General features: G+C 33.4%; 4 protein-coding genes across 6 annotated transcripts; 2 read left to right on the top strand and 2 right to left on the bottom strand.

Annotated features, from left to right (window-relative positions):
• The first annotated feature begins 1,638 nt into the window (after positions 1–1,638).
• LOC111318409 (Transmembrane Fragile-X-F-associated protein) lies at positions 1,639–8,975 on the top strand. 2 transcript variants are annotated; one of them, XM_022921262.2, is made up of 14 exons: positions 1,639–2,040; positions 3,027–3,117; positions 3,229–3,313; positions 3,786–3,855; positions 4,389–4,458; positions 6,051–6,120; positions 6,390–6,435; positions 6,521–6,770; positions 6,859–7,064; positions 7,199–7,273; positions 7,998–8,058; positions 8,232–8,312; positions 8,408–8,487; positions 8,708–8,975. In XM_022921262.2, the coding sequence occupies exons 1-14, from the start codon at positions 1,901–1,903 to the stop codon at positions 8,784–8,786; spliced, it is 1,404 nt and encodes a 467-aa protein (XP_022776997.1). In that variant the 5' UTR covers positions 1,639–1,900; the 3' UTR covers positions 8,787–8,975. The 2 variants fall into 2 exon arrangements, with proteins under 2 accessions (XP_022776997.1, XP_022776999.2); XM_022921264.2 differs by having other exon boundaries at positions 1,750–2,148.
• A 348-nt stretch (positions 8,976–9,323) lies between these two features.
• Positions 9,324–12,056, bottom strand: LOC111318408 (Pentatricopeptide repeat (PPR) superfamily protein). The gene has a single exon (XM_022921261.2). It carries the CDS (start codon positions 12,045–12,047, stop codon positions 10,611–10,613), a length of 1,437 nt encoding a protein of 478 aa, XP_022776996.2. The 5' UTR covers positions 12,048–12,056; the 3' UTR covers positions 9,324–10,610.
• Positions 12,057–12,120: 64 nt separating this feature from the next.
• Positions 12,121–15,826, bottom strand: LOC111318411 (leucoanthocyanidin reductase-like). The gene is made up of 5 exons (XM_022921266.2): positions 15,527–15,826; positions 15,284–15,424; positions 14,927–15,164; positions 12,870–13,073; positions 12,121–12,703 (listed from the first exon to the last, which is right to left on the bottom strand). The coding sequence occupies exons 1-5, from the start codon at positions 15,713–15,715 to the stop codon at positions 12,444–12,446; spliced, it is 1,032 nt and encodes a 343-aa protein (XP_022777001.1). The 5' UTR covers positions 15,716–15,826; the 3' UTR covers positions 12,121–12,443.
• A 4,293-nt stretch (positions 15,827–20,119) lies between these two features.
• On the top strand, positions 20,120–26,905 carry LOC111318407 (SUPPRESSOR OF GAMMA RESPONSE 1-like). 2 transcript variants are annotated; one of them, XM_089757046.1, is made up of 6 exons: positions 20,120–20,322; positions 23,940–24,069; positions 24,891–25,077; positions 25,158–25,657; positions 25,961–26,389; positions 26,496–26,905. In XM_089757046.1, exons 1-6 carry the CDS (start codon positions 20,237–20,239, stop codon positions 26,550–26,552), a joined length of 1,389 nt encoding a protein of 462 aa, XP_089613172.1. In that variant the 5' UTR covers positions 20,120–20,236; the 3' UTR covers positions 26,553–26,905. The 2 variants fall into 2 exon arrangements, with proteins under 2 accessions (XP_089613172.1, XP_022776995.2); XM_022921260.2 differs by lacking the exon at positions 20,120–20,322 and adding an exon at positions 22,075–22,474.
• Positions 26,906–27,471: the final 566 nt, after the last annotated feature.

The raw sequence follows: 27,471 nt of genomic DNA, 5'->3' as shown, positions 1-27,471 counted from the left end.
TTGTAAGAGAAAAATGAGCCAACATTTGATATATAGTTAAAATTATATATGTCAATGTCAGGGTGGATGAAGAGAAAGAGAAGTTAACTATTGCATAACCAAACCAAATGCAATATCATTGGGTTATGATGCAATACAAACTACCAGATAATCATCATTATTATTTTTTGTTTCATTGTCATTTCTATTTTCTTGACCTGTGCATCTTAGCTTATATATCATCATAATATTTATTATTATCCTGTATCATTTTCCCCATTTTGAAATTTGACTACTTATCAAATAATAAAAAAAACTCGTGAACCTATATAAAATCCTTGATCATTTTCCACATATAGAAACTTGTAAGAATAATGGGAACGAAAATCTGAAATGAATAAGTTGTCCACGCGAGACATCTATTGGCATGCCACGTGGATGAGTGGAATTTGTATCCATTTTCTTATGTGGCAAAACAAACTATTTTTATTGAATAAAATCAAGAGTAAAATAAAATGAAGAAAAAAATGAAACACATCTATTATCCAAAAGAGAGAAAGAAATTAAATCCTAATATGCATACATGTCCCTAATTTTTTTCTTTTTTACGCCTTGTTCATAATTATAAGAATAAGATAATAAATACATAAGAAAAACCAACAATCAAATAAAAAATTATACATTAAAAAAAAAAAACAGAAAAACTTTTGGATGGAGCTTATCTCAGCCCAACCGATAGCACAATCGGCACGACCGAATCATAAGCGGGTTGGATTGGCACAACTCGATCGGGATTAAGTTGGATTGTGAGATAATTATAAAGATGACAAATGGGACTGGTTGGAGTAGATATTTGTTAACTTCAAATTTGATTGAACCTAATTTTTTTTATTTTTTTATATTTAAATTAATTTGATTTGATATTATATAAATTATATTTAATTTAATCTGATTTAAAATTAATAAAATATTATTTTTTAAATATAAATATAATTAATTAATTAATTAATTAAAAATAAATTTTATCTAATTTCAAATCAAATTTATCTAAAACTTAAATCTAATTCGATCTTAATTGTTTTTAATCTAACTTAAAACTTAATTATTAACAAAAAAATAATATTATAAAATCGAATCGATGAAAATTCCTCAGGAATAAATTAATCTGCCAACCTTAGATAATCAACAAAAGCTTGTGGGACCCTTTATTTTCTTGCTGGGGACCGACCTTATCCAAGAAGCTAATTTTAAAAAAAGGTACAAACTTTAAAATTAGCAAGAAGCCACGAAAAATCTTTACATTGCATTCCACATTAATTCAAAGAAAGTAGAAGTTAGCAAAATCTGCTTTTGTTTGAAATGCAGGAGATGAATACAAGAGTCTGACGACAAGTGAAAAACTGGTGGGGAGCATGACACGGATTCGCACACAGAATCGTTGCCCATAGACACAGACACAGTATTACAAGTAGGAATCAAATTACTGACTTGACATTCCCAGCTATGGAAAGTAATCTACATGTAATTATCTCCATATCAAGCACTTATTCAATCCGAGTTCCACGTGTCCTCATGATATTAATTTCACTATATCTCCATGTCATTTTCTGAGAGAAAGGAAAACCTTTTAAAATCGATAAATATCTCATTCTGAGCTTTGAACTTTAACGTGGACATCACCGAATGATTTCTTGCTTTTTTACTAAACTACCCTTTTCTTTTTCTTAAGACTCGCGTACTATCCATCGTCCAAATTTATTAGTGGTAATTTCGTCCGAAAGTATTCTCTCACCACAAACAAAGACCTTGCTTTGGCGTTAAAGCCAAGTTGCCATTTTTGGTTGAGTTTGAAAGGTTTTCTTTTCTGGGTGTGTTGAGAATTCCGTCAAAATTTTATTTTTGTTTTTGGGGTTTTCTGGGTATGTTGGTAGAGAGAAGGAGAGTGATGAGCTGGAGGAGAGTGGGGAAGTCGCTGCTGGCGCTGCTAGCCCATGCCTTGCTCTTCTCGTTCACCCTTTTACTCGCTCTCAAGCTTCATCATGGCGTCTCTTATTCTTGGTGGTTCGTCTCTCTTTCTCTCTCTCTCTCTCTCTCTCTCTCTCTCTCTCTCTTTAATTCACTTAATTTTGGGCTTCAATTTGTTTCAAAACTGTTGGGTTTTATGGAGAAGTAATTATTTTTCTATTTTATTATGTGCCTGCATTCACAATATTCACTGTGTCACTTGCTTCCTTTTACAATATTCTCGATTAAACAAAATTCTTAATTTTTCATATATAATTTCTTTTGCAATTAATTTTTTTTCTAACTTGAATTTTGTAGGTGTAATTTCTTCTTTTAGTACAGTTAAATTCTTAATCTTTCATGTATAATTTCTTTTGCAATTAAGTTTTTTTATTTTCTGACTTGAATTTTGTAGGTGTAATTTCCTTTTTTAGTAAAGTCAATTTGGCAACGAAATACACGTGATTTTGAGATGGAGTAGAAAACTAGAGGGGGGGGGGAATTCTTTCTGAGATGGAAAATGTTAAAGTTTTGTTTGCTTACACTGTAGATTTTGATTGTGGGTTTGGCATGTTCTCTGCCGTGAAATATTGACTGGTTTGGCTTCTCTTTTGGGATCGCCTTGAAATTCAAACATATGGCAAGTGTCATAAAATTTCATGGTTGAGGGTTTAACTGATAGCTTTTTTGTTTCTTCATTTTCGTCGGTGATATGCCCAGTGATTGATCTGTTGACTTGGATACTTGTGATCATATATAAAGTTAATGGTTTCATTATATTTAGCTATCGGTCACGCATAGAGGTCCTCATGGAACTGCTAGTTTTACACTTAAACTTTATAGTTGAATAGTGCAGAACAGAACATTTAAGCAGTTGTTGCAGGTCAATGTAGATTCACTAGTTATCTTCTGTAGGTAATCAGGGAGATGAGAACATGTAACCTTTTTATGCTAGTAAGAAGGTATACTGCTTTTTCTTGAGTTTTCTATTTGCTAAAGACTGCTTCTTCTTTTTTTTCTTTTCCTTTTGTTTCATCGTGCAGGGTTGTATTTGCCCCTTTATGGCTTTTTCATGCAGTCGTAGCACGTGGCAGGTTTTCTTTGCCTGCTCCAGCAATGCCTCACGATCGCCATGTATGACAGATCATCTCTAAGTGGGGATATCATCTATAGCTGTGACAAAATATTTTATGGCATTGTATTCAAGAATAATCCGGATCAATAACATGTTTTTCTTATGCACAGTGGGCCCCCTTTCATGCGGTCATGGCGACGCCATCGCTTGTTGCTTTTGAGCTACTTTTGTGTATACGTCTTGACAACAGCTATGGTACACAGGCAACATCCTCTGAACATAATACTCTCTGGATATGCTTGTTCTTATTTAACATAATAATCTGTAGATATGCTTGTTCTTAGTTATGAATTCTATCTTTTAATTTTTTATTGCTTTAATACTTTCCATCTTAGTTATACTCTCTGATTTGGTGGATCAAGGATATTGACATTAATGATTCACAAATACTTATTATGTTCAAGTTAGCATGTTAATAACTAATACTCTTTCTCCTACCAATTCATTTTTATACTGCTTTAAGTATCAATATTCTACAAACATTAGTTTCTATCTTCAACTTAGTGATGTATTTATATGAACTTATCCCTTGTTTTGTAGAATATATATTTGATGCTTCAGAAGCTTAGTACATCTATAAATTGCTGATTAGGGATTATGAGTATCTAATTTCCCCATTGGATTATAATAATAATTTAAATTGTTTTTGGAAATGGATGTGTTGCAGTTGTTGATTTGAAGATTGTCTTTCTGCCCCTGCTTGCATTTGAAATAGCTATTTTGATTGATAATATCAGGTACTATTTTGCCCCATTATGTTATTCTGCATATTTTGTTCCTTGAGTACTTGATGGTACTATAAAATCTTGTGCTGTGTTAACTAAATTGATTTGCTACACTTTTTGTCTCCAGCCAACAGGAATCTGAATAAAATCTTACAATACTTATTGACAACCTTACAGATTAAATAAACCCACTATTGCACTATTTGCTTCTTTATATCATGTGGTGTGGACTGTATGCCTCTTGCCAACTTCATCTGTTGACTTACTCCAACAAAATCGTAAACATATGTTGTGTATTCCTTCTCATTCTCACCTAGCTTAACCTCTAATTATGTTGGGGAAAAAAATCTGTTGGATTGCACCGTTTTGAGTCTATTGACTTATCCATTAACTATAGCAAGACCGGTGATGCTATAGTATTTTAGCAAAGCACTAAGTCAGATGTAGGTGGGTGTGGGATTGTGGTGTTAAATGTTACTGTTATTTAATTCTATCTTATCAACTTTTTCTAGATGCAATAACTATTTTTCTTTAATTTTTTACAGGATGTGCAGAGCTTTAATGCCTGGAGATGAGGAAAGCATGAGTGATGAAGTGATATGGGAGACACTTCCAGTAAGTTTGTAATTATTAGTGAATAAAGGATTTATTTTGGAGATATCACATAACTCATAAAAAATTTTTCTTGGACCTATTTGCCTTAGTGCTTATGGTCCACATAGTCATAAGTTTTATAAATGATGATTTCTCCAGTGGCTTTGTGTGCTTATCATCCTGTGGTTTTCACTGCGTCTTACAGAATCTAGTTATATTCCTTACAAGTCATGGAATTATAATATTACTAGTAATACTAATTGTTGCTGTGATCTTTCTCTCAACTTTTGTTCTGATATGCAACTACATGCAACAATCTAGTAGATTTTAGAGAAAAGTTAGAAAATGGAGATGCATGTTAGAATAATCAAACATGCATATAATGCATGTCTGTGTAGCATGTGTATGTCTGATTCAAAGTTCAAACATTGTCCAAATTTTACTGCCATGCACACATTGGCCTTAGTTGATGTTGTAGTTAGTTATTTGCAAATTGAATTGAGAAGAACCAGGGATAGGATTGGTTAGATATTGTGCATTTATTTCATTTTGTTGCTTTTAAAATCTTATTTGGTTCTGTACCCTTTGACATTTTTTTGAACGTTACAAGAAGTGGTTTTCTTTTTTTGTCCTCTGAGTCATCAAAAGTTATTTTTTTAAATGGTGATTAGAAAGATATATTAAATAGAATAATTGCTGAATAAGAGGTTAAGTTTGTTTGATTTTATCCTTTTATTTAGTTTTTGACAAATAAGCAGAGGTTTGGCTTTAGACTAAATTATCTAATTCTGCTCTGGTGTATGCTCTCATATAATTCACTTTTATGAGCCTTCCGATGTTTTAGTTGAATAATGCACTAAGTACTTCCTTATTCTAGATTTTTAACCACAATTCAGTTCAAGCTATCATTTACCTTATCTGGTTAAATGTGATAATGATCTAGCTTTCTCATGAGCTATATATTAGCAGTTAAATGTTGGTTAATAGTTTCTTGTACTTACATAGCCTATCCAAAACCTTTGCTTGAATTTTATTGATTCTCCTATCTTTGATCAAGAAATTAGCTTGAGGAGACATAAATCTTGCATCATTGACAGTTGAGTCGCTCCAATTTTTGGAACTCACGAGCATTGTATTGTGTAAACATTCCTCTTCATATCTCCCTGTTTAATCTCAATTAGCCTATCAAGAGTTTCATTGTTTTAACAACTATTCTAAACATCATGGTAACTTTTATTTAAGCATGATGCTTCCTTTAATGGTACATTTTTCACTTGGGACAGCTTAATTGATTGAAGAATGATAACCAAATGTTTTTCCCCTGATGTACTGAGTCATATGGTTATTAAGAAGGGGGAAAAGAAAAAAATAAAGTTAAAGACACAGCAATAATGATAGTATCTTCAGTGCAACAAACTGTTTACCTTTATAACAGCATGACATCAAACTTAAAAATACTCATTCATAACCAGAGCATATGCTCACGTACCATGATAGTAACGATGCATGATATCTCTGTGATGATCTATTTGTCTATATCATCTAAGCTAAAGTGTTATGCCTTTATAATTGGTCAGAGAACTGATTCTAAATTTCTATTATTTGGTTTGTAGCATTTTTGGGTTGCAATATCTATGGTCTTCTTTATTGCTGCCACAACTTTCACTCTTTTAAAGTTATGTGGTAAGTTTGTTTCATAGTTTAAATGGTAGTATTTACTTGTGTAGTCATTCATGTTTCTTTTGACCTTTCCTTTGTTTTGGGTTGGGGGGGGGGGGGGGGGGGGGACTATTTAACTAATGGATTTATTTTACTTTGTTATAAATGTGAATTCTCTGAAGACTGATACGTTAGCCAACATTCCCTTTTTCCTGCTAACATATGTATTCCAGTTTCAAACCATTCACAACATATGTGATGCTAATACTTGATTGATCTTCAACGACATGCAGGTGACGTTGAAGCCCTAGGCTGGTGGGATTTATTCATAAACTTTGGGTAGAATGCATTCATTTTCATGTGATGATTTTCACTTCTCCCGTGCCCTTTTTCTGTTGGAATAATCTTTTGTGTTCTGTTGCAGTATTGCAGAGTGCTTTGCCTTTCTTGTTTGTACTAAGTGGTATAATCCAGCAATTCATCAAAATTCCCACCTTGGAGAAACCAGCTTATCTTCGACTATAAGATACCTTGACTGGAACAGAGGCTTGATAGTATCTTCTGATGAAGACAGGCACCAGAACAGCAGAATATGCAACCTGCAAGATATTGGAGGGCATGTAATGAAAATTCCATTTATTGGTTTCCAGGTCATGCTTTTCATGCACTTAGAGGTATAATTATTGTTAAGAAGGGCCTTTGTTTGGTATTTTCCCAAATGTTCAAGTTTCATCTTAAATATATATTAATCTGTGATGTCAGGGAACACCACCTAGTGCAAGAAATATATCACCTCCAGTCCTTTTTTCTCCTCTTTTGCTGCTGCAAGGAGCTGGGGTTATTCTTGCTGCACATAGATTTATTGAGAAAATTGTTATTTTAGTACATAGTGGAGCTGGATCTGGAAGATACTTTGATGTATCATCAAAAGTTCTTGAATTTTTTGGGTTCTTGCACCGTGGATCAAGGTAGTGTTTATCAGGAGTTAGTCTTTAAAATTTGGTTAACTTTTGCTCAAATTCTACCGAGTCTGTAACAATCGGGGACAAATGCAATCATTGTGAAACAATACTCATCATTTATGTTTCTTTTCTTTCAACAGGTTGCTCGGTTGGTGGTCAATTGATGAAGGAAGTCGAGAGGAACAGGCTAGACTTTATTGTTCAGGGGCATCTGGGTCTGTTTTCTACATTGCACTCTGGTTCCTTTATGCATCCATTCATCTAGCACAATGCATAAGCAACCATTTTGGCTGCTTTCTTGAGGAGTAACTAGCTTATATCCGGTGAATGCTTAGACTTATAAGTATACCAAAAAAAAAAAAAAAAAGGTTTCTCCTTCATAGTATGATGTCACTGAAAGTGTTGAAAAGTTTTCATTAGCAACCATCATGGCTGCACAAGCAATGCAGTAAAGTTTCCAGTTAGTCACCTGTATCGTATTGGTGGCTGCTTTGTCACCTTTGTTCATTTGTTGCCAGTTAGTCAAATGTCTAGAGTAAAGTTCTTAGGAAATGATTTAAGTACGAAGATATCGTTTCTTTTTATAACATGGAGACGTTGCCATGATATGACACTCCTTTAAATCTTCCATCCACTATTGGCCACAAGAAAAAGAATCTCTCTCATTCACATATATGCCATTGCAGTTTTCAGGCTTCTGCTTTTAGTTTATTATTCATGAAAAGAATGCGTTAAAAAGCATTATAAAGAAAAGAATAGTCATGAGATGCATTCATATTAATATACTGAATTTAGCAACAAAGTTTGTTTTCTTCTCATCATGTGTGCCAGTTGCTTTTATTGCTTACTATGGGGTCTTCTTGGGTAGTACAAGGATAATAACAGGCTTTTCCCCCCTTGTCTCTTTGCTGATCTTATCTTTCATCCTCTAATATTCAGATATAACACTTTCTCGCCTGATATTGTGAAGAAAATGCCAAAATCAGATCTTGTTGACGAGGTAAACACAGTATTTGTCATCTTCAAATTGTGAAAGGATAAGATTCTGCTTTAGTTTTAAGTCACTTTATTTTTGCAATTGTTTTTGTCTGAGTTGTTAAATATACATTCTATGAGATCTCTGTTTACCATCAAACAAAGTTGTACCAATATTTTAATTTCTTTTGAATACAGATTTGGAGATTACAAGCTGCACTCGGTGAGCAGACAGAAATCACCAAGTTTAGCCAGCAGGAGTTCGAGAGACTTCAAAATGTATATTTCAGGAGATGACTTAAGTTCTTATCAAGTTACTATAATCATTGGGCAACTATAGACTGTAGTGCTTATTAATTTATTGAATCTGTCAGGAAAAGATTCTGTGTAGAGTTTGCTTTGAGGAACAAATCAATGTAGTCCTCCTCCCATGTAGGCATCATGTCCTCTGCAGGTATTTGTGTCTACCCTAGAAATATTGCTAATGTTCTTTTATTCTGGGCTATTCTTGTTCTCTATCAGTATTGGTTAAACTAAGATACATCTCTGAAATCTTTGGCTTAGGCATCATAAATTCTCATACCATATTTTTGTCATATGGCACATGCATAATAGTTCATTTCTTATCAAAGGAGGTGGTGCTCATACTCTTTTTCTATTAATTTGCATCTCAGTACTTGCTGTGAGAAGTGTAAGAGGTGTCCAATCTGCCGTGTTTCTATTGAAGAGCGACTTCTAGTGTATGATGTGTAGTGTCGAATTAGCGGTAGAAATTTTCATGTAAAATTATCAAACCCTTAAAGAATTGCTTGTGATTTTTGATGAAGCAAGCATTGAGAAGCTGGCCATTCTGGTTTCTCCGAACATGATATGGTTGTCTAATGCCATTCAAGAATTGTAAATAACTTGGTGCATTATGAAATGAAATTAGTGATATTGACATGTTTTGCCTGTTCTCCTCCAAACTCTGTTTTATGGTTTTGACATCCATCAAATATGACACACATAGATTGAGCTTTTAGGGCTTTTCCAAATAATAAGATTGGTGAAGGTCATATGATAGAAGATGCTTGGGCTTTTTCTTTTCTTGTTATTAAATGGAAATAAAGATGCTGTTACCCAGATAAAGGTCTCTCTCAAACTAATTATTTAGTTCTCTGATTTCCTGGAATCATTTTGCTTGCGTTGCGTTGTTCTGAAATGCTTTTATTAAGATCTTTAGTTCTTAATAATTGAAAGCCTACAGCGTTAGGACTTAAGACCTGGACGTTTTTTTTTTTTTTTGTGGTTCAAATAACAAGAACAAGCGTGCTCGAGATTTATTTATCATTCAATGATAAAAAAAGAAAGGCACTGCTCCCAGGCTCCATCAGCCTATGATGATTCAATTGGTTAACAGCTTATGCTGCCCAGAAACTGCTTTCTATGCGTATAAATTTATGGGATGTTCCACTTCAGTGACTTCACTGCAACAGCTTAAAGCTATATGAACAAGGTATTTCTTCACAGGTATAGACCAAAAAAAAGAGCTGCAACAGCCAAAAGATTTGCAGCTTCTGCTCTTTCTATGCTAGAAACCCCGGTCTCATTCTTATCCTAGTCCTATTATCACGGATCTAAAGAGGAGTCATGAATTTCACATCGAACATAATAGGAGGGTCATTAGGGTATAAAAGGGTTCACACCATCTCCGTCTTGTGAGGCGTCTTTTGTAGGACAAAATTGTGAGGTCATAAGGGATTAGAGCGGATAATACCTCACAAAGGTGTGAACTGTGACGGTTAGGTTGATCTGGGATACCGGATGAGTGAATACTCGGGTCGAGGAGTCGTGCAGGTTTGGAGCTTAAGTTTCGATCCGTGACAGTTGGTATCAAAGCCAGCTTTATACCGTTCGATTCACGTCAAGCACTTCGAGAGAAGTAGCCAGGGTGGTCAGCTTTCATAACGATGACGTCACGAGGTTGGGTACGGAAGAATGTCATAGATCTAAGGAGGAATCCTGAATCCCACATCGAACATAATAGGAGTCACTAGGGTATAAAAGGGTTCACACCATCTTCGTCTTGTGAGGCACTTTTTGTAGAATAAAACCGTGAGGTAATGGGGGTCAGAGCAGATAATACCTCACAAGGGTATGAACCGTGACGGTTAAGCTGATCTGGAATATCGGATTAGTAGATGCCCGGATTTCGAAGTCGCGTGGGTTCGACGCTTAAATCTCAACCCGTGACACTATTGTTTGCCTCGTTATCTTCAAAGGTGGACGGACTTTCAAATGATTCTCTTGTTCCGCCTGTCAGTTTTAGCAGTGTATCAGTTGCCGCTATCCCCCTCTTTGTCTCCACTCTCCCACCGTTGTTTACCCATCGAGGAGCTATCTTTTCGTAGGTAAAACTTCATCTACCTTCACCTGCCATCAATTGTTCTTACTGCCCCAGAATCGCTTTCAAAACTGATTTTTCTAAACATCAAAAGAATACCTCAAAATGTGCTAAACAGGGGATGGAAACAATGAAATTATAATACTTCATTATCTAGCCCTTCTGGTAGGAACATAGAAGGAAGAAATAGAACTTCATTGTTTTGTTGACAAGGAAAGCCAATTCTCCGACTCAATTGAGCTACAACCTGGTGCCTTATATACATTCTTCTCCTTCATGAATTCCCTAACTTTCTCAGCTTCATCAAACTTACCAGCAGCAGCGTATATATTTGATAACAGCACATAATATCCAGGTTTCTCTGGCTCTAGACTAATAAGTTTCCTTGCAATTCGTTCACCGACTTCAATATTAGTATGAACACGACAGCCTGCTAGAATAGCTCCTAGGATGGCTGCATCAGGTTCCATAGGCATTTCTTTAATAAAATCCTCTGCCTGCTCCAAAAGCCCAGCTCTTGCCAAACAATCAACCATGCTAGCATAATGTTTCAACTCTGGCGTCACCCCATAGGCCCCCATCATTTCAAAACACGAACTCGCTCTTTCTGCTAGTCCACCATGGGCACATGCTGATAATATACCAAGAAATGTAACTTGATTGGGTTTAACCCCTTTGGCAACCATATTATCAAAGAGTTCCAAAGCAATACTCACATTGCCACTCAACCCATATCCTAATATGAGAGAGCTCCAAGAAATGACATCTCTTTGATTAATCATATTGAAAACTCTATGAGCATAACTTAGTGTAGCACACTTTAAGTACATATCAACAATAGCATTCCCTAAATTCAACTCCATCCCCAAACACCTTCTCACACACCATCCATGCACACTCTTCCCTTGCTTTAACCACCCCAATTGTCCACTCACCAAAAGCAAGCTTAACATAACCACCCAATCAGGCGCAATCCCAGCATCTACCATCTCTCTAAACAATTCCAAACCCAACATGGGTTCCTCATGCTTTGCGTATCCATCCAACATGGCCGTCCACAACACTGCGTCTTTCTTCGGCATTCCATCAAACACAACTCTCGCATCAAAAACCTTCCCAAAACTAACATACAAGTAAACCAAAGCAGAAGCAACATATAAACTCCTTTCGAAACCCAGTTTCACGCACAACCCATGAAAAGAAACACCTAGTTTCACTTGTCCATAACTCACGCATGCCCTTAAAACAAGTGGGAGAGTGAAGTCATCGGGCCTGGCATCAGAACTCTGCCACATTTGAAGAAACAAATCTATGGCTTTAAGTGGTGAATTTGAGCGCGAGAACTCGCCGATTATGATGTTCCAAGAATAAATATTCCTTTGCGGCATGTGAAAGAAGACTGAAAGAGAGTGGGGGACGAGGTTGTTGTGATGAGAATAGGCCAAAACAAGCTTGGAACTGAGGACAACATTGTTGTACAGCGAGGTTCTGAGCAAGCGAGCGTGGAGGTGGCGTAAATGCTTGCAGTTTGGCGAAGAGTTAATAAGGGAAAAGTAGTAGGAGATGAAGCTGGAATTTGTTGGATTTGAACAAGTCAGCGTTGAATACAGCTTCTTGAACAGATTCTTCATTTTTGCTCTTGAATTACTTCTTTATTATTATTGATACTACTATATAAGTCATTCTAAAATCAATGACAGTTGCTTTGGGAATAAAACCAATTTTATTACCAAATGCAGGAGTATAACAATCGGAATCACTACGCAAATTCTTAGGGTATAATATAACAAGCAAGTTGGTGGTTTTTGATTCCTTCTTCTTCACCTTCCCTTCCAGCTTGAATAGATTTTGTGTTACTAAATAGAGCCTTGGACTAAACGTCCAATCCCCTTATTCAATTATAATTTCCCTATCACATAATAAATCACCGGGAATCAAGAATAAATCACAAGAAACACGAAATTGACTCGACAGCCCTTTGTCAAGGAAGGATGGGATAGGATAGCTTGTGCTCAAATTGGTGCCTGTCAAGCACATGTTGCTGTGATGGCCAATGTTTCAACCACCGGCTTTGGGGCTGGGATTCCATTACTTTGCTTCATGTTTTCATCCTTCATCTTTACAAGGAAGTCGTTGAAGCAGTCATCCAATGTCCGGAATGGCTCATTCGGATACAGACTGCTCACTTCAATTTCATTCCGGCCATCGATAGAAAAGTTAACTTGACAACCCTTTATGAAGATGTCATGGGTGAATGATGCAACAATACTTTGTGGGATACGATTCTCTGCAAAAAACAATGTACAATATAATGACAGTTGATTAACTTTTATTTATAGTTAAGTTTGGCAATATTGCAGGGCAGATTCAAATTGAATATTGATAACTATAGGTGGTCCTTTTGGTGAATTGATTCGGGTGTGTGACAGATTGAGTGCGAGTATGAAATGGACCTGCGGCAGCCGAGAGAAGGTCATTTTCAGTGACGGTCACTCTCGGTAGGGTTCGTCCGATTTTCTTTTCCCACAAAGTTGCGAGCTCGTTAATGTTATATAAATTGCAGGCTGGCCTAAAATGAACCGACTTGTTCACGGTCCTAATGTCATCAACAGTTTTCATGGTGAATTTTCCTATATCAGTGCCGGCAACAAAGTAAGCTGCACCAGGTCCACGAGGAAAAACAAAGAATTCAAGATCAGAATTTGCAGAAAATTATCATCATCATCAGCGGAGAATAAGAAATTAGGATACTGTGAAATATTACATACTCCACTTAAAATTTACCACATGGATCATAGCGTCCACCCAGACATTGACAGGTAACAAGAGTAGATTCAAAGCAATAGTTAGTGTTAAAGCCAATAAGGGACAAGTTGGGGCATAGACAGTGTCCCCAACTCTACCACCCATTTTGGGGAATTGGGACTAAACTATGCCGCAACAAAGGACAAGTGGGCGCATAGATAGTGTCCCTAACTCAACTACCCATTTCGGGAATTTGGACTATCTATCTGGCCTGGTTCGTAGTGCTTTGTCATCGTGATGGATATGAATGCGATAGTGACAACACCTTTGAAATCTATTTCTTCCAAAGTAGTATTCCAGTACAAAACTAAGTTAATGAAAATGCGAGAGTAGAAATTGGCCAAAAAAATTGTGGTGCTTATTCTTTTATAATTTTAAAATAAAAAATATAGTGCAGGATTTTTTTTTATATCTACTCAAAAACTCTTCACAACATATAATTAGAAGCATTTATAGGTTAGATTTGGGTTAGATTTATATTTGATATTAATAATTTATATATTTTTAATATTTAATTTAATTTAATATTTTAAGTCTTAAAATTTTTTTAAATTTGATTTAAATTAAAAAAATAAATTTTAAATGTATTCATTAAATTTAATTTATATAATAAAAATTAAAAAAATTTAAATATAAAATATAAAAAATAAAAATATACATATATACACTCATATAATTATAACATTTTAATTATATATAATTTAATTAGATCGAATTCAAATTTTATTTTTATTTTTTTGTTCATGGTTTAATTTAAAATTTAAAATTTAAAGGAAGATAAAAATTATGTCTAAATTTATTTAATAAATTTTAATTTTTTATTTAAAATTTTTTTAATTTTAGACGAATTTTTATATTTAAATAAATAATTCAATTCTTAAAAAGACCTATATAAACATGCAATGCTAATACTTTCATGTATGACTAAACCAACATGATCTAATCTGATCGATACTCCTTTATCCTCAAAGCTAATTTTTTTTGTTTTGATTTATAAGAAGACAAACGTTTATGTAAAAACAAAAAAAAAATTAAAATTAAAATTAACGTCCATGCATTTTTCTTAAAAACTTTTATCTTCCTGTCTTTCTCAAAGCTAATGACTTTATCCAAGGACGAGCCCATCAAATGTACTTTGTCTCATCTTTCTCTTTTTTTTTTTTTTTTTTTGGTTAAAAAATAAAAATTTATATTTTAAACATGCTTATAATTAAACATTCCATGGTTTGACCTTTATTTTAACAAAATTTGTTTATGCTAAAATTATACTTTAAGTTTTAAAAAAATAAAATATTTAATTTTCTTAGGAACCCAGCAACTTTTGTATTATTGGCAAAAAAAAAAAATGAATTGTATTGTTTATCATAAAAATTAAAAAGGTCGTTTGACTATTCAAATACTTTGAAAATGGTCATAAGGCCACGTGTCAGAGTATTATTCCACATTTGGGAAGCTTTTCTTCGAAGGGAAACCGAAAAATAAAAAACTACTAGAAAAAAAAATCAATCCCCTGCGAATTCTTTTCATCATAGTTTTGTTATCTTATCTACATTTATATATTTATATACATATATATCTTTAGATATAATAAATGCAGGATTTAATTTACTTTATTGACATGCTTTTTCTTCACTAGCTTAATTATATTATGGACCTAGTTATCTCGAGTGGGAGAAGAGTAGAAAGATATTTATTACTGTATTACCTTTGACGCTGCCATCTCCGTAGATTTGAAACTGATCCAGCGGCGGAATGACCTCTGAAGGATGCCTGTTGTCGTAGTAGGGCCAAGAAGCAATGGAATTACAACAAATGTAGGTGTAAGGTATGGCCAACGTTTCAGTCAGTTGCCTGACCTGGCGTTTTTCTTTGTACATGGTGAGCCCTGGCTCTACTGGATCAGCCCTGTCGACATCATGTCCAAACTCCGACGGCAAGAACCTCTGGAGCGAAGAAATAATTAATTTTTGAATGCCCCATAACCCAAAATGTAAAGCACAAGCTTTTGGTTCCAAAAAGTAATAGCACTAGTTGTTTAAAATTGCAATCTAGCCTCCTCTACCTTAACTGTGCCGGCAGCTTTAATTGCCTCAACTAGACTTAGCTGGTCTAGTATTTTATCACCACCTACAGCTGATATTACTATCTCAATCTGGTGCTCTTTCAGCAGTTTCTCCATCAACTCCTTGTCATTTGCCAATCCCTGGAAACACACATCAACCATCAGACAACAGACAACCATCCATAACTGTCAAAGAAATTTAGGAAGCATATATGTAAAACGAATTAAAGTATAATATTGTACGTGCAACAATATGGCGCCTCTGTCCTGGAGGGCTTTGGCTACTTTGTTCTTGGAATGGTTTACGCAACTTGGCCTGACCAAAACATAGGTGGGCCGACCAGCATCTAAGCTGGCTTCAACCAAAAACTGGCCAATAAAGCCGGTTGCTCCGACGATGAGGACACGGCCGTTAGCTGTGGAGACAGTCATGCTCGCAAATTAAGAAAAACACCAAGAAAACTCAAACAACTCTCTTTATCTTTTTCGTTATTGCAAGATTTTATATAGCAAGAGATCAGAGTGGTTGAGACTTGAAAAGTTGACCAGGGAACCAAGGAGTGTCGCCCTATATATAGGGGGGCTGGGGTTGCCAAATCGTCACATAGAAAATAGGAATTGTAGAATAGAGGTTCAACTACCATTCCGGCTCCAACAACTTCAGCCCATATATCAACGTCTCTGATCCCTATACAATAAAACATTCCAAACCAACGGATGTACAGATTTATAAATGTGAAGTTGGTCCGATTGTACAAAGCATAACTTGGAACGTGGTCACTCTTTGTATGGTTCAGATGGAATCATGTTCCTTTGAGGAAAAAATGGGCAGCTATATTCTTCGAAACTCACTTTCACAAAGAGATATTTTTTTTTTCCATCATTAATTGAATGAATGGATAATTAAATACTTAAATGTTAAAATTGTTCTTAAAATAAAGTGGTGTATAGAGCTAGGTTTGACATCTTTGACTGATAGATAAGAAACTCGTGAGTGGTGATGGGATGAACAAATGAAAATCGATCTCCCAGTCTATTGGATTGGAAAATGATATATAGATGAGGCCTGAGTGTGTGGCTACAACACGGCCTTTATCATGGGGCTTAATTTTCTGAAAGTTAGTTTTGCGATTAATATTATTTCTTTCTCACAAAAATATTTCCGATCGATGGCCAATTAAGAACTTAATAATTAGAAGGCGGGAGGATAGACATATAATATAATATGAATTAGTTGTTGATTGGTAAGCACTCAATAATGATCATTAATATATCTATAGTTGGCTAATGACCTTAATAATTTAAAACTGACTTTAAGCTTGCTGCTTAATTTCCAAGGTTTCTAGAAGTAAAATTGATGCAATTGGTTTACAAGAGGGATGTTGAGCAAATTACAATAATGAAAATATTTGATAACACTAGAGAAACTATGTTTGCTTGTGTTGATATTATGATGCCACCCATATCCCTTGACCTAGCGAAGCTAGGAGGAAGGCAATTGTTACAAGCGAAAAGAAAATGTTTGTTTTTACCAAACAAAAAGTTTCTTGTCAAAAACTATTTATTTTGCTATTGGATTTCTTTCTTTCTTTTCTTTTTTTTTATTTTTTATTTTTTTCTTTCTTTTTATTCGTAAGTCAAATAAAATGCATTACTATATGTTTTAACAAATTAATGAAACTATGAGAGGTTCAAGCACAATCTTGTTAATTAATTAATTACAAATGAATCCCCATTGTGTTTATGTAAAAACTCTCAAACCCTTTTACTTTTATGGTTTGTTCGGTAGGGTAGATAAAAAATGAAAAAATAGAAATTTAAAAGAGGAAAAAAGTAAAAAGATAAAAAAAATATTTATTTTTTTATTTTTATTGGTGTGCTTGACAGGAAAGATAAACAAACTGATTTTCTTTCCATCAATTTTTATGTAAAGTAATTTGAAAAAAAATATATATATATTATTTTATAGTTATAACCTTTGTAAATTAAAACAAAAAAATAAAATCTAAATATGATGAACAGTTTATAAAATAATACTTACTCGTCCTTTTCATATTTTTTCTGTTTTTGCTAAGAACAATAGAAATGATCATCTTTTTTGCATTTCTTCTCTTGTTTTTTTCTTCCATCAGGCACATCCAAAATTATTTTTCTTGTCATTTTCCACGTTCCTGGATTCATTCTTTAACTTCTTCCTACTCTACTAAACACACCTTTAAATTTTATTTTCCTTTACCTTGTATTTCTATCAGTGAATATACTTATATTTAAAATCAAAACAAGTCAAAACTAACATCAGTTCAATATTAATTAATTTCATGAAATATAATATCTCAAAATAATGGAAGTAGCTTACTTGAACTTGATATATAATACTAATGTATAGATTTAGCCTTGAAACTCATTGGCAACACCACTGGGGAAGTGAGATAAGTAGATGTGAATAATAAACACGAAAATTAAACATGAAATTAAAAAAAAAAAAATTAACATATTTTAATCCCAGATGAAATTAACACCAAAAATAATAAGAATAAATCATTAACCAACAAGATTCGAAACCAATCAGAGCCTAAATCATTAATCAACAAGCTACGAAATCAATCAGAGCCTTACTCTTTTATATTTAAGAAGAGAATTTTAGTTTATTAACAAGAATAACAAGTGTGCAGAAAGTGATAGGATTAGAAATGTCAAAATTAATATATAACGACGAAGCGAGGAGAAAAAATAATTCAAAAGAGGCAAGTGCAAATGATATACCAGAAAAGTTAGATCTAGTATCGAGGTTGCCTATTCACCTAACGTATCATTGTAATGTTACTCACCTAACTTTATTCTTCCCAAAATGTTGGTTGCAGGCTGAATTCAATATAGATTAAGGTCTTTAGTAATTTTTTTTTCCTGTTGTTTGTGAATTTGGGAAATTATATACGTAGGTAACTCAAACAAAACAATATCTAGAAGTAAGCCAGCTGGCTCACATCACCAAACAATAATAATGTTGATGCAAACTATTTCAAGTTGGTATGTGGGATCCTGTTGCCTATGGCATGCTTGAAATGATTCAGCTTTATGCCCTAGCTAATGGCTTACAAATGGCCTTTGCATAGAAAGAAAAGCATGGTAATCATGGGACTTGCACGTTACAGTAATCATGGGACTTGCCCCATATTGTTTTAATAAATCAATCTTAAAATTTATTACATGGAATCTATTCCAACACCCAAGTTGGTGGAATATTATTAGCCCTACGTTTGTGTTAATTGGAGAGCATGTAACATGATAAGAAACATGCACGTTTTCTTTAGGTTAAAAGTGTTAAAAGATTGAAAAACTTTCGTCTACTATGTCTTCAACCTTATTATATAGTGGTTACACGTCTTTGAATAAATGATTTGTTGATAATTTAATGCATCCATCTTTCATCTTTACAATGCCGCCACACAAAAAAGAACTGAGACATCAACTTGTTCTGACTTAATAAGTTCATAGGCTTGATCTTACGTCACCCTCGGAAACGAAAGAAAGCTTCCGTCCCCAACTTATGTCGAAAAATAAAAGGTGAGCTTATCAGGAATAATGGACAAAAAGATCTTGTTAATGGATTAATTCTTTACCTAACAATTCGATACCTTAGAGGTTAAGAGTGGATCTCATTAAATAAAACTTCAATTGAAATGAATTTAAAATTTAATTAAATATAATTAATTTTTAAAAAATAATATTCAATAAATTTATGACTTAATTTTATCGATTTGAATTTTTTTCTTTCTATTCAAAGATGACAACTCCATCGTGCGAGCGAAAATTACGTAGTAACCACGTCATTTAAAGCGAGGGACCAAAAGAGAGGTGGCGGCCATCGAAGCTAGCTAGGACCGATAGTTGGCCAACTTCGTAGTGGCTGAATGGTGAGTCCACCAGAATTTTTGACACCCTGTTTGCTTTTTGGCTGTTTATATATATCTGGCACGTAGTGGCTAGGGCATGTGCATTAGATAACAAAATTGAGAGGGGATGGACAGGAGATCGTTTATATGATAGGGTCATCTTCTGGTTCAAATTAAACTGATTGTTTCATATTCTAGATTTTTTTTTTTTTTTTGTTCATCCTCTACTTATTGAAGTGCCTGAATACTTTTCTTTAGCAATAAATTAAAAAATATAGGAAATTTTAAACCCATAGAAAGAAGAATATTGGAGTGTATGAATACTTTTCTTTAGCAATTTAAAAAACTTAATATTTTTGTCCCTCCAATGAACAAGTCAAGTCTTCATTGGAACAATTAGAGGGAGGGGGGATGATCGTTGAAAATAGCCAAAAAGAAGAAAAAAGGGACAAGAAAAGAAATAACTCTTTTATTATTAGTTCAGTACAATCAAATTTTTTAAATTGTGAAAGAAATGTTTGACCCGCAATCATTGCTTTCGAGTCGTCGTCTCGCTTAACAAGTAGTAACAAATAGCAATGCTTGCTTAGGTTGGGGTTGATTTGATTTGATTTTTTATAATATATTTATATATATATATATATAAATGTTTCTTGGTCCAAATCTTATTCATAGTTTCTTCTTCAATGATTTGATTTCCAAAGAAAAATGTGTATCTCAAGTTTCAAAAATTACAAATGGTCAGAGCTTCAGGGCCATATTTATGAATTTTGGAAAATTTTGTATCACAATTTTTTTTGATGCACGAGCCATCCTGCCTTTTAGTCACATGGCATGAACAAACGTTGGATTTCCTTTTCTTTTTTTTTTTTTTTACTAATATAAAAGTTTGAATTTTAGAACATGTTGTTTAACGTGTATTTATTACTATCGTGTAATTAATTTGCACGTAGCATTTTTATATCGATAAGTTAGGTGCTGTCTTTTGTTTGGTTTAAACTTCAATTATTTAAACTTCACGGCTGTGTCGGGGGACCGCGTTCGTGTCCATGGCCGAAGAATGCTACAGGGGATCAAACGCATGGAACTTGAATCTCAGCCAGCGATATTTGCGGAACCCAACAAATTGGTGATCATCTCATTGTCGTAGGTTCATTACCTAATGCTAATTATTATAACTATTTTCGTATTTTGTTTTAGATATTGTCTTCAAGTGGATAAATCAAATGTCAGAAGCAATTTTTTTTGTATCCCTTCATATGCAAAGTCGTTGTCCTTTTAACATTTTCCTTATCACAATTCTAATCGGTGGTTGTGAAGTGTGAAAGGAAATTAACTTATAATTTTGTTGGAGAGAAAACACAACAAAAGTGCATAATGGAGATGTGGGTCAGGCCGTTTTAGGTTCACGGTGAACAAAAAACGACAAGCTTTACCAATTGGGTTTATAATTATCATCCATAAGTTGAAAATTGCAATGGATTTCAGCAAGAGGTCATGATAATGGATCAACACAATTATCTTCTACTTTGTTTAATAATCTAGATAAATTTTTCATTTTTTTTTGGTTTAACTACTAAATTTATTTTTGATTGAACATTGATATCATAAAATTTTTAAAATTTATGCACTAAAATCAGAATTATTTTTTTAATACTGGGATTAAGAAAGTAACAAGTTAAGACATAATGTTATTAAACAGATTAACATATGGTTTTTCAATAATTTCATATGTACCAAATATATTTATTGCAATAATAAAAAAAAAAAAGAATGCTTTTCAATTCTTAACCCTTGGGTTGGTTAGGTGACAAAGAAAAAAAAAAGGCGGTGTAAAATCATGGCAATAATTGCTAGGGATAACTATTATTTGATTAAAATAAAAAATTAAATCAAATCAAATCAATTTGATTTCCGTCGGTGTGGCTTAACAACTAAGAAATTTCAGCTCGATATCAAAATCAAACTGAATTAATATTTTGGTTTCTTGTAATTTTGAAACTAATACAATTAAAATTTAAATAAAAATAAATAATATAATAATATTTATACTTTTATAAATATTTTATTATTTTATTTATATAAAATCTTTATATGGTAATATTTGCATCTAAAAATATATAAATTCTCTTTAATTTAAACTTTCTTTTGAAAAGTCAATAATATGTTAAGACTCTGACTCTTTTTTTTTTTTTTTTTTCAAAATAACGTTTTCACACTATCATTTATTTTTTGTAACGAAAGATTTGAAACAAATGAGCATAAAATTTTATTTTAAAATTGTCCTCATCAAGTTTCAACACTGATTTGTTATTGTTTTGTGAGTGATTGAGTATATCTCTTTAATAAATAACAAGATAAAATGTTATTAATCTGATTAACATATGATTTTTCAATAATTTTACATGTACCAAATCTATTTATTTCAACAAAAAAAAAAAAAAAAGAGTGTTTTTCAATTCTAAAGTTGGCTAGGTGACGAAGATAAAAAAAAAAGGTAATAACATGGCAAATATTACTAGGGAAGAGTATTATTTGATTAAAATAAAAAATTAAATTAAATCAAATTGAATCAATTTATTTTTATCAGCATGGTTTAATGTAAAAAAATTTAGTCTGGTATCAAAATCAAACTGGATTAAAATTTTGATTTCTTATAATTTTGAAACTAATCCAAATTACAATTAAAATTAAAATTAAATAATATAATGATATTTATATTTGCATAAATATTTTAGTATTTTATTTGTATAAAATTTTTATTATTAATATTTGTATCTAAAAATATATAAGCTCTCTTTAATTTGAGCTTTCTTTTGAAAAATTAATAATACGTTTAGACTGTTTTAATTTTTAATACTAGTATCAATTTTTTTAGTAAAAAAGTTTTTTATTTTTAAGATAAAAAAATTAAATTTTTATTTAAAAATTTTCGTATTCGAATTTTTTTAAAGATCAAAATTTTTTGAGTTTCAATTTTTAACTTAATCAATTCAATTTGATCCAAGTTCAATAACATTTCAAACGAATTGTTGAGCTCGAATCAATTTTGCCACCTCTAAGCCTTTTCTACTAAGCAATAAAAGTAATCCCATTAATCCGGTTTCAAATTTCAAAATGGAAAGGAAAAAAAGCACATTTTTAAAGAATAAAAAATTATTAGTACTAGGAAGAAATTGAGAAGCAAAACCCTTTTTATGTTTTGCATCATTCAAAATCCATTTTAAGAAGCGAAAGCAGAGAGAGAAGAAAAATAGATGCTTTAATCCATTGATTTTTAGGTGATTGTCATGGCTGGGTAAGTAGAGTATCATCCTCCCTTTCTCTTGCTTTGGCATTTCCTTTTTGTATAATACCATAAGAAAAAAATGATTACTTCTGGTATTTAGAGCAGTTGCTGATGTTTCTTTTTTTTATATTTGATTTGGGCTTTAATGTTTTTGGATCTTTAGCTAAGTCCCTCCGTCACTTTCTTTTTTTGGTCTTAAAAAATATTTATATATTGATTTTCTGGAAATTTGCAGGAAAAGTGAAACGACCATCTGGGCAGTTGTTAATTCGTTTATTTGTTTGTTTATGATTATGGGTTTTTTCTTTTTCCTTTTTTCTTGTTGTGGATTTATGTAGCAGATGTAGACGATGTCTGTCTTCTGGGTTTTCGATTTACTTACATGTTTGATGAACGCACACTAGAATAGAGAAATAAGAGACTGTGAGCTGTGAACTGACATGTTCTCCTTAGTGGATTTAAGGGTACTGACATGTGAACTGACATCAAATGAGGTGTTTTTCACCAATTAGGTTATGATTTTTTTTTTCTTTTGTTGCTCCTTTGATGGAGAATCTGGGAAAGGAAACATTTTGTACTAGGCTTTGTCCTTGACTCCCAAGGATGGTGAAGGCTAATTCTCCATAATGGTACTAATACTTTTCTTTTTCTTTTGATGTTCTGAATTGAGACCTGGAATCCTTTTAGATGCTAAAGATGATGGGATTTTTTAGAACTTATTCTTGTTATTAGATTTTGCTTTTTGTATGTTATGTATCATGCCCTGGCTTAGGGTAATTACATGAAATCTTCACTCATACTGTTTCAAGGGGGCCATTGTAATCATCAAATATATGCTTCATCTAGGTAGTACAAGTTCTATAATTCCTGGTGCTACAAGTATTACTGATATACTGATCTTAATGCCTTCTTCCTAAAAGGAGAAACAATGAAGGTCTCATTTTGAAGCTCCCTTGATTAAGAGAGAGATGTTATCTACATATTGTAACAGGATTGGTTTTTTGCACGGTTGAGGTTTAAGGGTTTGTTTTTTGTATGCCACAGTATTTTGGAGAATAACTTCTTATATCATGCTATATTTGTCATTGTCTAGTCTTTTGATGGAAGGATTTGATAGTTTTAACTAATTATCCTATATGGGTAGGATTATATAATCCTACGGAAAAGGAGAGGATTGGATAGTCCTATGTGAATAAGCTTATGTAAAATGAAACTTTTTTATGATGCATGCATCAGAATAAACTAAAATCAAGACAATTTTACTCATAAGTTTTGTCTTGTCTGATCTTATCCATTATCCTATACGCTAAATGCAACCTAACTTTTCCTTTTATTTTTGTCCTGCCAATTGATAGCCTAGCAAATCTTACTGTTCATGCAACATAGACAAATAGATTTCTGATTTCATTTTAGTCAGGCTTCAGAGACCTATTCATATTCATGACATGTGCTCATCTTTGGGTGTGTTATGCAGAACATGGTTGGTGGATGGTAATAGATTTGCAACAAAAATCAGGAGTGCATCTGATCCTGAAAGGGTGACATGGAAAAGCAACCCAACTAGATCTTGTCCTAATTGCCATCATATTATTGACAACAGTGATGTATAAGTTCTATCTTTTGTAATGCTTCTAGTTTTATGCTTTCATTACCTAAAAGTGATTAGTTGAGCAAGCATATTATAGTCTGTGCAGATCATAATAATGCATCTGAAGATTATATTAGTAGTTTTGGCAAAAAAAAAAAATATATATATATATATATATTATATTAGTAGCACAGAAATTTTTTGAGTTCTTATCGCTACCTGAACATCTGCGATGATGTAAACAATAAAACGAAATGTTCAACTGTTTTGCCTTAACATATAACCAAAGTTACATAACTGCTATTTGGTAGAAGATAAGATTTTACTGCATGGTATCTGAAATAATGGCCATCTGCACTTCTGTACTATATCTCATTACATGGTTCTATCTATCAAACTGGGTACTACATATTGCAAATACTTGCTCTACTCTTAACTTGTAAAATCCCAGTCTCATCTGAACTAACTTCTGTCATACAACAATTTATCACTTGTATTGGAGCAGGATAAATGCTTATGGTTATGCATAGTTGTTACATGTGATGTGATTTACATCTCCTTGCATCAAATGTCTAGATTTATTGTTAATATACCAGTTATATTCAATGAATTTTGAAGATGTTGTGCCTTTTTATGGTTTTGACACTCACCAGCCGAAGTATCAGTGTTTTCATCGACGCGTTACAAACTCTTGATGTTCTGATTTCGCTAGTAAAATGTTCTTTTCTGTTGTTTGACTTGCTAGTAACCATAAATATTAGGGCATCGGTTAATCCTCAACTATGAACAATAGAGCTTTGATAAATGTAGACTGCAACTAAAGATGTCTTTTTCCAGGTCGATCAAGCATGGCCAGGATTACCACGTGGTGTAAAATTTGATCCATCTGATCAAGAGATCATATGGCATTTACTTACAAAAGTTGTTGAGGAAGATTCAAAACCCCATCCATTCATTAACGAGTTCATTACAACCATTGAAAATGATGATGGAATCTGTTATACACATCCCCAAAAATTACCAGGTTGTTAAAGATTAAGGGTTTTTTATATTCTTTTCTTCAAACATCTTTATTAACTTTAATTCAAAAAATTGAAACTTTAGGTGTTAAGCAAGATGGAAGTGTGTCCCATTTCTTTCATCGAGCTATCAAAGCTTACAATACTGGAACTCGGAAGCGTCGAAAGATCCATGGTGATGATTTTGCTGACGTTCGCTGGCACAAGACTGGTAGGACAAAACCAGTGTTGTTGGATGGTGTTCAAAGAGGATGCAAGAAGATTATGGTTCTCTATATGACCATGGTCAAAGGTGGAAAACCTGAGAAGACAAATTGGGTGATGCACCAATATCATCTAGGAATCGAGGAGGATGAAAAAGATGGGGAGTATGTTATTTCTAAAATATTTCATCAGCAGCAACAAACCAAACAGGTTGAGAAAACTGAGCAAGATTTATCTGAAATGACTGATGTAATGATGGTTAGAGTTGATCCGGTTACTCCCAAATCTGTGACACCTAACCCTCCATGTACGGGGATGCAATGCCATGAATACGACCAGGGGCAAGAGTATACCACTACTTGCATCAATCCCTCTGCTCAGGTTAATTTCTTATTCTTGACTTTTCCTAGCTACCAGCCTTTGAATTCTCTGTAGATTGCTTTTATCTACTTCATGCAGTAGTTACAATTGGGACTGTATTTTCTGTAGCTACCTTCCCATAGTGGATAAACATGTGTCAGCTTTTGGATTATTTTCATTTCCCTATAGTATAAAAAAACTTGTTTTCTAGGAGATTGTCATGTAATGAATTGTGGTTAATAACCATTTACAGGCAATATATTCATATGCACTGTAATATAAGTGGTTATTTAGAACAAGGCCCTAATATTTGTCTTTTCTCAGGTTTTTTTACCAAAGCATCCTACAGTGCAGTATGTCGAAGATGAAGTTCAAACTGAATGTGAAAGTTCCAGTCACAATGATCTATCTGATGCAGAAAATCATGTTGACCGTGTGTTAGATAACAATAATAATAATGATAATCATGCTGAGGAAGACGCAAAATGGTGGGATGGTGAGTCACAGTATTTGTTGGATTCACAACAGCTGGTGGAAGGGCTTTCTCTTTGTGACGAGCTCCTTCAGAGCCAGTCACCAAATAGGGATCCTAATGGTAAAGATGGAGCACTGGACGGCAAACCCCGTCTTTCTGATTATGCTCAGTTAGGATCAGAACATCTTAAGAAGGATTTGGAGGAATGTCAAAACCTGGAAGGTGGTCCAACAAACATAGAGCTTGATACACCGCCCGAGTTCCGCCTGAGTCAGCTGGTATTTTATATCCTTTCCTAACTTGTTTTACTATATAGTGAATATTCAAACTTTGTTGTTACCCAGTTTCCTTCAATTATAATGAACTTATTAAATGGTCTTGTAGGAATTTGGATCACAAGATAGCTTTATTGCTTGGGGTGGGAGCAAGGTGGTTGACTAAATACATTTGTCTTGGATCATGAAGGAGAAAATACGTAGTAAAATATTTTATGAAAACTTTGCCTGATCAATCATCATTAACTGGTTCTATGTCAACTGTAAATTTTGCTGGGAAGCCTTAACTATGTTTAATGATGGTGAAGTACTGTTGACATTTTGCTTGGGGTAGTTGCTGTTTGTATAATATTTCTGTAACCCTTCTGTTCAGCAAGAGCTTTGAGAAAGGGATACTAATGCCCCAATATATGACCTGTATTTGTATCTTAGCTGTGAAGCTTTGTATTAGTTATGTAATTCTAGCTATCAAGTTAGCTTCCGGTAATCATTATAATATATGCTCTGAAAAATTTTCCCCATCTAGTGTAATGTAACAGTTAACAAGCTTCATTATAAATGATGGTTCCTTCACGTTTCTGTTTAGGAATACGCTGCTAACCTATTTAGTGGCATGGTCAACACTGCTGTTAATGCACAGTTCATTTAATAGAGTGACGGGAGATGGGAATCTTGACTGACCAAAGAACTTGGTAAAAATGGGGGTTAAATTCTATTATTTTTAATACGATTCATGAAACCAAGTGTGTTCTTGGGAGGGGAGGGAATAGTTTTAGACCTTTAACTCGGCATTTATTAATCCTTGGGTGTAATCAAAGCAGCTGCAAAATCCTAAGCAAAGATATTTTAAGCTGATTATATGACAAACATTGGGCAATAGGAGCATGTACATTGTATATATATTTTTTAACAAAAGAGAGCACAGCATGAGGATATGGGATATGAGAAGGAAAGTAGGCAAATTATATCTGTACAAGGTGTAAAATAACATCCTTGTCTCTTGATTTTTAGAAACCGAAGGTGGAAGCTTGTCTGGCAATTTCCCTTGTTTTGAGCTTATCCATCAAAAGGTTGTATGCGAGGAA

Source organism: Durio zibethinus, chromosome 2, assembly GCF_047325235.1.
Source record: "Durio zibethinus cultivar Kanyao isolate XHJ-2024 chromosome 2, ASM4732523v1, whole genome shotgun sequence".
Taxonomy (NCBI): Eukaryota; Viridiplantae; Streptophyta; class Magnoliopsida; order Malvales; family Malvaceae; genus Durio; species Durio zibethinus.
This window is presented reverse-complemented; position numbering and strand designations above follow the sequence as displayed.

Coding starts and splice junctions, on each gene's coding strand:
- LOC111318407 (XM_089757046.1), top strand. CDS start 20,237: ATGCTACAGGGGATCAAACGCATGGAACTTGAATCTCAGCCAGCGATA. Junction 24,070..24,890: donor ATATTATTGACAACAGTGAT/GTATAAGTTCTA, acceptor GTCTTTTTCCAG/GTCGATCAAGCATGGCCAGG. Junction 25,658..25,960: donor GCATCAATCCCTCTGCTCAG/GTTAATTTCTTA, acceptor GTCTTTTCTCAG/GTTTTTTTACCAAAGCATCC.
- LOC111318409 (XM_022921264.2), top strand. CDS start 1,901: ATGTTGGTAGAGAGAAGGAGAGTGATGAGCTGGAGGAGAGTGGGGAAG. Junction 6,121..6,389: donor CACTCTTTTAAAGTTATGTG/GTAAGTTTGTTT, acceptor AACGACATGCAG/GTGACGTTGAAGCCCTAGGC. Junction 7,065..7,198: donor TTCTTGCACCGTGGATCAAG/GTAGTGTTTATC, acceptor TTCTTTCAACAG/GTTGCTCGGTTGGTGGTCAA.
- LOC111318408 (XM_022921261.2), bottom strand. CDS start 12,047: ATGAAGAATCTGTTCAAGAAGCTGTATTCAACGCTGACTTGTTCAAAT.
- LOC111318411 (XM_022921266.2), bottom strand. CDS start 15,715: ATGACTGTCTCCACAGCTAACGGCCGTGTCCTCATCGTCGGAGCAACC. Junction 13,074..14,926: donor CGGAGATGGCAGCGTCAAAG/GTAATACAGTAA, acceptor GACCTGGTGCAG/CTTACTTTGTTGCCGGCACT. Junction 12,704..12,869: donor CCTTCTCTCGGCTGCCGCAG/GTCCATTTCATA, acceptor TGTTTTTTGCAG/AGAATCGTATCCCACAAAGT.